General features: G+C 45.2%; 1 protein-coding gene across 2 annotated transcripts in view; it reads right to left on the bottom strand.

Moving 5' to 3' along the window:
• Positions 1–9,068, bottom strand: part of Ephx4 (epoxide hydrolase 4) — a 25,916-nt gene continuing 16,848 nt past the window's right edge. For both annotated transcript variants that reach the window (XM_040733462.1, XM_040733463.1), the window contains 2 exons: positions 3,321–3,469; positions 1–358 (listed from right to left, as the gene is read on the bottom strand). In XM_040733462.1, the coding sequence (XP_040589396.1) occupies positions 133–358; positions 3,321–3,469 (375 nt within the window). In that variant the 3' untranslated portion in view covers positions 1–132. The remainder of the gene's footprint in view (positions 359–3,320; positions 3,470–9,068) is intronic.

The raw sequence follows: 9,068 nt of genomic DNA, 5'->3' as shown, positions 1-9,068 counted from the left end.
TACCATGTCTCACTCTATTTATTTATGATCGAGCACATTAAAACAGGCATTTTTTTCCTGATAAAACTCAAGCTGATGAATGAGTCTTAAGCTTTTCAGGGTTCCACTGTAGACTCCTCACAGGAGATCAAGTCATTCTCTCCTCTCTTCCCTGAGGAATGCCCAGATCAGCCTGTTCACCGTGTCAGGTTGGTCTTGCTGAAGCCAGTGGCTACCTTCTGACAAGACGGTGAGCCTGAAACAGTTCTTAACGTACATCTTTGTGACTTCAGCCATCTCGGCCTCCATAAACGCGTCTTCCTCCCCCCACAGGAGCAGGGTCGGGGTGGTCACCACATGGTGCTTGAGAGGCAGGCAGCTGTAAAAACCAGAGCACGTTGGAGTCATCCGGAAAGTCTGAGCAGCATAATCCACAATGTCCCACGGGGACTGCACATCCTCAAAGGACACAATACCACCTCTCCGTAAAGGGGCGAAAGCTGGCGTTTGGGAGGATAGAAGAGCCTCATGTTTCGCTAATAAAACATGGACGTGCAAAGTGTACATACGTAACTTTCACGGGGCAAGGTGATTTGGGGGAGGGGATGTCTTTAAGAGCTCCCTTGGATAATGATAATGCTGAGTGGCTTTGAAGCGCCACACTCGGCAGACGAACTGCCCCCGTTACGCTGAGTGTGTCGGTGAACCTGACGTCGGTACTCAAGAGGCAGAAGCCGGGCATCACTTCAAGGCTAACCTGTGCTACATAGTGAATTCCAGGACAGCAAGGGCCAAAGCTGAGACCCTATCTCAAAACAAATTAACAACCCCTTGAACAAGAAAAAAAAAATCTAAATAAAAGTTTGTCAGTGAAGAGCTGACCTGCATCTCCAGTGCCCGGTAAAAAGCAGCGGAGGGATTGGCCATGGCAGGGAGTTCTCTAGGGTCTGTTGAGCTGGAGCCTGTTCTAATCCTCAAATCCCAGCTACGCAGCAAGAAACCAGCTCAAAAAGCAAGGTGCATGGCCCTGAGGGGGGACTCCCCAGGCTGCCCTCAATACTCAGGAACATGCACACCTATACACACACTCACAGACAAAACCAGCCATCTTTAGCTTTTACAAAACTGAACTTTGGAAGGACAGAAAGATGATGTTTTTCCTCTTATGGCCACTTAAAACACACTTTCCTTGGGGTGGGCACTTCTTGGTCCTTTGTCACCTGGTACTGGGAGCTTTTGTCAGAGTAATCTGACAAAGACACCCAACATACTGAATTTCTTGTTTGTTTAGATTTTACTGTGTAGCTCAGGCTGGCCTTGGATTTATGATCCTCCTGCCTCAGCCTCTCCAGTGCTAGGATTACACACCATGCATCACCATGTCTGGTTGCTATGTTGTTTTTGGTTATCTTATTTTATTACGCTCTCACCCCCCCACCCCACTTCATTTTGAATTGATATCCCACCCCTTACAAATACTGGTTTAAAAAATACTGAAAACAGTCTACTCCTGTTCTTTCCCCTCCTTTCACTGTTGTCCTCACAATCCTGTACTCCTGCCCCACTGATTGGACACGCTTGTGCTACGTGAAGTCCCGTGTCCATTTCCCACGCAACCTGAGTCCCTGCTGTTTCCTCTTCCTAGCCTTCTCGCCTTGTCTTGGTCTTCCATGTTCAAACACTTCTCACCTCTCTGTTGCAAAACTTCTGTGTTTGTAGCTTACATGGATTCATTACGGCGGTTATTCATTTTAATGTCTGTCTCCTCTACATGGGGCAAAGTTTGCAAGGTCAGGTCCTTGCCTTGTTTCACTCAACATTGTGCCTTGAGTGCCGACAGCCCAGGACACAAAATGTTCTTTAAAACTTTTCTTGGGTGAATTAATACAAAATCATTACAGTAAAAAAAAAAAATGAGTCCACTCAAAAGGGAAAAAAATAAGCGGGTGGAATTATGGATTAAACGAGCAATAGCCACATGGGAGACCTATTACATTATTCTCTACTTTTCCATGTTTTATATTTTCTATGAGGGGAACGTATTAAAAGAATGAGAATATTGGAATTTGGGCTGGAGGAGTGATGGCTCAGTGATGCCTACACAAGTATGAAGACCTGAGTTTAAATCTACAGGTAGAGCCGGGCGTTGGTGGCGCACACCTTTAATCCTAGCACTTGGGAGGCAGAGGCAGGCAGATCTCTGTGAGTTCGAGGCCAGCCTGGTCTGCAGAGCTAGTTCCAGGACAGCCTCCAAAACAATACAGAGAAACCCTGTCTCGAAAAACCAAAAAAAAAAAAATCTACAGGTAGTATAACATCTGTAATCCTAGCATTCCTATAGAGGGTCCCTGGAAGCTCGTGGGTCAATTAGTCTGGGGTATGTAGAAGAAAAACAGACTCTGTTTCAAACAAGGTGACAGAAGACTGACACCCAAGGTTGTCCTCTTTCAGCCACATGGGCACCATATAGTACATTGTAGGCACGAGTTTTCTGTCCTGGCAGGTCCTGCTGCCTTTCTCTGTCCCAAAGAAGCACTTAGATGCTATATTAGTTATAAAGCTATTGGCCGTTGATTAGGGTTTCTTATTGGCCAGCTCTATCTTAATTATTAACCCATTTCTATTAATCTAAGTATTTCCACGTGGTCTTAACTTACCGGGGAATGATGGACCTGCAACTCCTATACCTGCCACACGATGACTGCTCAGCGTCTCCCGCAGAAAAGGGAGCGATTTCCTGTTTGTCCCTGCTTATACCCTGATTCTGCCCAGCTATGTCACTTCCTGCATGTCTGTACAGATCTCCAGACCCCTATGGTTAGCTAGTGGCAAGTTTCTGTCCAGCTACATCACTTCCTGGGATCACGTGACAACTCCTCTCTGCTTACCTTTCCAAGAATCCTCCTCATATCCTAGTCCCACCTATCTTGCTGCCCTATTGGCCAGCAGTGCTCTATTCATCAACCAATAAGATGAACACATACACAGAAGAACATTCCCTATCAGCACATCTCTCTCTCTCTCTCTCTCTCTCTCTCTCTCTCTCTCTCTCTCTCTCTCTCTCTCTCTCTCTCTCATCTCTCTCTCTCTCTCTCTCTCACACACACACACACACACACACACACACAGAAGACATGAAGACGGATGAACACACACACAGAAGATTTCCCATCAGCACATCACACACACACACACACACACACACACACACACACACACACACACACAAGAATGTGACGTGTCTGGGGAATAAGTGGCAACCTTAATCCAAAATAAGATAAAATAAGTATTATCTCTTTAGATTGAGGTGTCTCCCTTAACCCCACATGAGTTATACTGACTTGAAAATGTTTCGATAGTGGTTAATTGGACCACTTAGTGCCCCGGGCTGTGAGAAGACATAGATGTAAGCTTCTAGATCGTCTGTTGTCAGCCGACGTCCTTTCCTTCCAATGCCAGTGCTCCTGCTGGTGAACAGATGTTTCAAAGCCTACACAGAGAGAATAAATGTAAAAATCCGGTTATCTAACAATAAACTAAATCACTCTCTTTAAAGGGATCTGGGGGCAGCAATGGAGCTCAGTCGATAGAGTACTAGGCTAGTGTGGGCGAAAGTGTGTCTTGATCCCTGGTCCTGCTTAAACGGAGCACAATAGCACCTGCCTGTCATCCCTGAGCTTCGGAGGTAGAGTCAAGAGGCTCAGAAGCCAAGGTCATCCTTTCTACACGCAAGTCAGCCAAGGCCATCCTGACCTACATGAAATCTTGTCTCCAAAAATGTTGGTGAAGGCATGGTAGTTGTTGATGTGGGGGTTATGGTTGGTGGAGGGTATGGTTAATGTGAGGGGAAGGGTAGTTGATGTGGGGATATTGTAGCTGATGTGTGGGTGTGGTAGTTGATGTGTGGGTGTGGTAGTTGATGTGGGTGTGGTAGCTGATGTGGGTGTGGTAGTTGTGGGGTGTGGTAGTTGATGTGGGTGTGGTAGCTGATGTGGGGTGTGGTAGCTGATGTGGGGTGTGGTAGTTGATGTGGGGTGTGGTAGCTGATGTGGGTGTGGTAGTTGTGGGGTGTGGTAGCTGATGTGGGTGTGGTAGCTGATGTGGGTGTGGTAGTTGTGGGGTGTGGTAGTTGATGTGGGTGTGGTAGCTGATGTGGGGTGTGGTAGCTGATGTGGGTGTGGTAGTTGATGTGGGGTGTGGTAGTTGATGTGGGTGTGGTAGTTGTGGGGTGTGGTAGCTGATGTGGGTGTGGTAGTTGATGGGTGTGGTAGCTGATGTGGGTGTGGTAGCTGATGTGGGTGTGGTAGCTGATGTGGGTGTGGTAGCTGATGTGGGTGTGGTAGTTGTGGGGTGTGGTAGCTGATGTGGGTGTGGTAGCTGATGTGGGTGTGGTAGTTGATGTGGGTGTGGTAGTTGATGTGGGTGTGGTAGTTGATGTGGGTGTGGTAGCTGATGTGGGTGTGGTAGTTGTGGGGTGTGGTAGCTGATGTGGGTGTGGTAGTTGATGGGTGTGGTAGCTGATGTGGGTGTGGTAGCTGATGTGGGTGTGGTAGCTGATGTGGGTGTGGTAGCTGATGTGGGTGTGGTAGTTGTGGGGTGTGGTAGCTGATGTGGGTGTGGTAGCTGATGTGGGTGTGGTAGCTGATGTGGGTGTGGTAGTTGATGTGGGTGTGGTAGCTGATGTGGGGTGTGGTAGCTGATGTGGGTATGGTAGTTGTGGAGGTGTGGTAGCTGATGTGGGGGGGTAGTTGATATGAAGTGATAACTCCTAATTTTTGCTCTATCTCAAGGTTTCATTGCTTATAGATGCATTTCACACGTCTGCTTTCTTAGTTTTTTTCATTGTTCCTTTTCAATCCCTTCGTATATTTCGCCCACCTGAGAAACATTCTATCTTGGTGCCTGTGCACATTCTATGAGACCCTGTCAGGTAGTACCCCTACTGAAATGCCTTCCTTAATATTTCAACTACTGTTTAGCAGTCGGGAAGTTCTTTCTTACAAAGTTATTCAAACCAGAATAACAAACACACTTTACCTCACAACTTAGTTCATACCCAATTCCCTCCAGTTTCACAAGTAAATGGAGTGAAAGTTTAAGGAAATAGCCTTTAGTCTTATTATCACAATTGTTTTCAAGTCAGTTTTTGCCACACTTGGCTTTTTGTTGCTGCTGTTGTTGGAGACAGGGTTTCTCTGTAACTTTGGAGTTTGTCCTAGAATTGTAGACCAGGCTGGCCTCGAACTCACAGAGATCCGCCCACCTCTGCCTCTCCAGTGCTGGGATTAAAGGTGTGTGCCTCCAATGCCCCAGCCCACACTTGGTTTTTAAAGTCCTAATTGCAAGCTATTAAATTGCTTCAGTGATTCACCCCCCCCCACCTCTCAAAGCACCGTTCTATACCATGATTTCTCAATGCACAGATCTAAACCACCTGTTCAGAAGCATTGCCATGCCTGTTTAAAATATGAGCGCTGGGGCTGCTGCGATACAGCTCAGCTGTAAAGGCTCACAACCCAGGAGGCCCAGGAGGTGGTTCGGTGAATAAAGGCTCTCACTGCCACAGGTAATAAAAGTGGGGCAATTTTTAATGCAAATCCTTCTACATAAAAACACACTTGCAAAAAACTGTGAGACCGCATTACATATGAGGTGATTAATCATTTGTAATTGAAAACAACTAGAAAAAAACACACCTCAATACCCATCAACTGAGGATTTGTTGAATACATTCTAGTACAGTCACACAACAGTGTACAAAGTGTATGTTTCCCTGGAGTAATCGCTAGGCTACATTACCAAGTTAAAAAGAAATAGTGAGAGCACTAGGTTACGAAATAGTGTCAATTGTCTACTATTGACTGTGTAAGAAGGGCAAATAATCACTTTATTGCAATTCACAATTAAAAGCGTCACTCGGCTAGATTAAGGTAGCCACTAAGAATGAACGCTTGCCTAGTCTCAGACCACGTACTTCAGTGAACTTCAGTGAAGTTAGATATGCACGCACGCGCACCCACTGACGGAACTAGAAAAAATTACACTGAGTGAGGTAACCCAGAGACTCCAAAGGCAAATGTCACATGCTCTCACTTGTTGGAGACTCCTAGTTCCAAATCATCAGATGTGAGTTCATGGCCTGTAGTAGCCCTAGAAACCAGGAAAGTCAACAGGACCATTGCCAGGATAGAAGGATTGGGAAGCAACAGAGGGGAGAATAGCAGGCTGGAAGCCACCTAGTGGGAAAATGGGAAAGGGGGTGTTCTTTAGGGGAGGGAGAGGGAAGTAAATATAGAAGTGGGAGATGAATAAAATTACAAAAGGGCTGCAAAGAATCCTACTATTTACTTAAAAAATAAAAAAAGACAATACATGTAATCCCATGTATTATACACATGTAAATGTACACATATATTTACATATATAACTATACACACATATTTGGATTGACAATGCTCCCTCCAAGAGCCAAAGACCATCTCACAAAAAAAAAATCCCAATACCAAACACGAGACGCCATCTTTTGTGTTATTGCCCAGGGCTGTCGAAGAGATTCCCAGATCATTCAGGCTTTTGCCGTTGCCCTTGGTTAAGAGGTGGAAGAGGTAAATAAATCCCTGTTGCAGAAGACACCATGCACTTGAGACATAGGGAACAGAGACCAATGAACTGGCACTAACCTGAATGCCCCCTCCCTGAGGACAAGCTTACACAGTACCAGAAGGCACCATGCAAGCCTCCAGAGGAGGGAGTCACCAACAGTCTTACCCAGCTATGACATCTACAAATCACATCAGGGCTCAGTGCCAGCATAACACTAAGGGTGCAATATAATGGCACATTATAATGGCACATGCGCCTTGGTGGTAACCAATTGCTTTCTGATTGTACTTAAGACCTGCTCGGCAAGAGGGATACCATGACTGGTACTAGAAACCTAGTTGACTATTCAACTAAGCTAGTGAAGTCATGGTTATTGGAGGAGGATCTACAACCTGTAATTTACTAAACCAGCATAATCCTGAATTCCCACCTTGCTCCTGGCCCTTGATCTTTCTCGATCTTCTTTCTGGATGAGACACAACGTTCCTACGTACAGCTGTTTACACGTGCACATACATGCATGCATTATAGGCTAGGTTATATTTTACAAAAGCAGATTCACGGATTAAATAAGAGGGTCTCCTATGAGAGAAGGAGAGATCAGGGTGGATGGACAGACAGACAAACAAGACTGCTCTGGGTATGCTTTATCTGAGCCCTGACATGGAACGATACAAATGTTTTCATATAATATGAAAGAAGTTAATTAAAATCCTGTCTTCAGTTCGCTTTGGAAATGCAAACAAGGTTTCATGAGATTCATTTCTTCTTTCTACAAACTGTAAACAAATTTTGTCTGATAAAAGTATCTAGAAACCCCATAAAAATGATCGCCTTGACATCCAACCTATGGTCTCGAAATAACATTTTCCACCAAATGGAATGACAGGGTCTTGGATAAATGGATGATTCCATACTGGGACAGGAAGTAATAGATTCCTGAGTTAATTATGAACTATCATCATTTTTAAGTGATTATGTAACAAAGACACAGAAGCTAAGATGCGGGGATTCCCACTTGGCTCATAAGGAATAACATGAACTTTAAAAATATTAATGACTAGTATGTATTGGCATACCAAATATATACTCGTCACATAAAACATCCATCTGGTTATTTTTGCATTTAAAAACCACCATGAAGATGTGAAAAGTTCCAGTTGATTAAAAACAGAAAGAATGGTAGAATTAGAAAAATCACCATTTTGCATACTGTACTGAAATACTAAAACTAGATTATCAGTAGCAACAGAAATTTGTCACAGTGCCAGAAAACTGTGGCTAACTAAAATGGAGACAACCGAACATAACAGGTTTCACTGAGAGGACACACAAGGAACTATGTGTGTGCCGCCTTTTGAAAATCCTTGTCAATGGAAGCAGAAGCAGAGATTCACAGCTAAGCACTGAGCAGAACTCCTGGAGTCCAGTCATAGAGAGGGAGGAGTGATGAGCAAAGGGGTCGAGACCATGCTGGGGAAACCCACAGAGACAGCTGACCTGATCGAGTGGGAGCTCACGGACCCCAGACTGACAGCTGGAGAGCCAGCACAGAACCCAACCAGGCTCCCTGAACATGGGTGTTAGTTGGGGGACTTGGGAGGTCTATGGAGCCTCTGGTAGTACAACCAGTGTTTATCCCTAGTGCATGAATGGGCTTTGGGAGCCCATTCCCTATGGAGGGATACTCTCTCAGCCTAGATACAGGGGGGAGGGCCTAGGCCCTCCCCCAAATGATGTGACAGACTTTGATGATCCCCCATGGGAGGCCTCACCCTCCCTAAGGAGTGGATGGGGGATGGTGGGGGGAGCAGGAGGACAGGAGGGAGAGGGAACTGGGATTGGTATGTAAAATAAAATTGTTTAAATTTAAATAAAAATTAATTTTAGCTGGGCATTGGTGGCACACGCCTTTAATCCCAGAATTCGGGAGGCAGAGGCAGGCGAATCTCTGAGTTCGAGACCAGCCTGGTCTACTGAGCGAGTTCTAGGACAGCCTCCAAAACAATACAGAGAAACCCTGCCTAAAAAAACAAAACAAAAAAATAATTAATTTTTAAAATCCTTGTCAAATTAGAACCTGATATTTTTAGGCCTCTGGATCAGTGTCTATACCATAGGAAAAACTAGGGCCATTGGGTCAAGTTGAACAGCAGCTGTTATCCTCCCTCAGAGTGAGCAAGCTTGTTTATTAAGACAGAGTCTGGCTGGCCTGGCACTCACTGTGTAGACCAGGCTGGACTGAGATTTCCGGCAATCTGTCTGCCTATGCCCTCTGCCCTCAGCCCTGTGCTTCCACAGTGCTGGGATTATTAAGCCCTGACAAGAGATAGAAAAGCAAAGAAACAAGGAACCCAAAATAATTTTAAAAGTCGTAACAGTTGGTATGATCCTGTTGTCTTAGCCGCCTAGGAGGATGAGGCAGAAGGATTTCTTGAGCCCAAAAGTCTATATATAGCCTGAGGAATATAATGAAAAACAAAAGG

The sequence above is a fragment of the Mesocricetus auratus genome, unplaced genomic scaffold (genome assembly GCF_017639785.1).
Source record: "Mesocricetus auratus isolate SY011 unplaced genomic scaffold, BCM_Maur_2.0 Super-Scaffold_100031, whole genome shotgun sequence".
NCBI classification, from domain to species: domain Eukaryota; kingdom Metazoa; phylum Chordata; class Mammalia; order Rodentia; family Cricetidae; genus Mesocricetus; species Mesocricetus auratus.
Note: the sequence above shows the minus strand (reverse complement) of the source record. Positions and strands in the feature narration are given on the sequence as shown.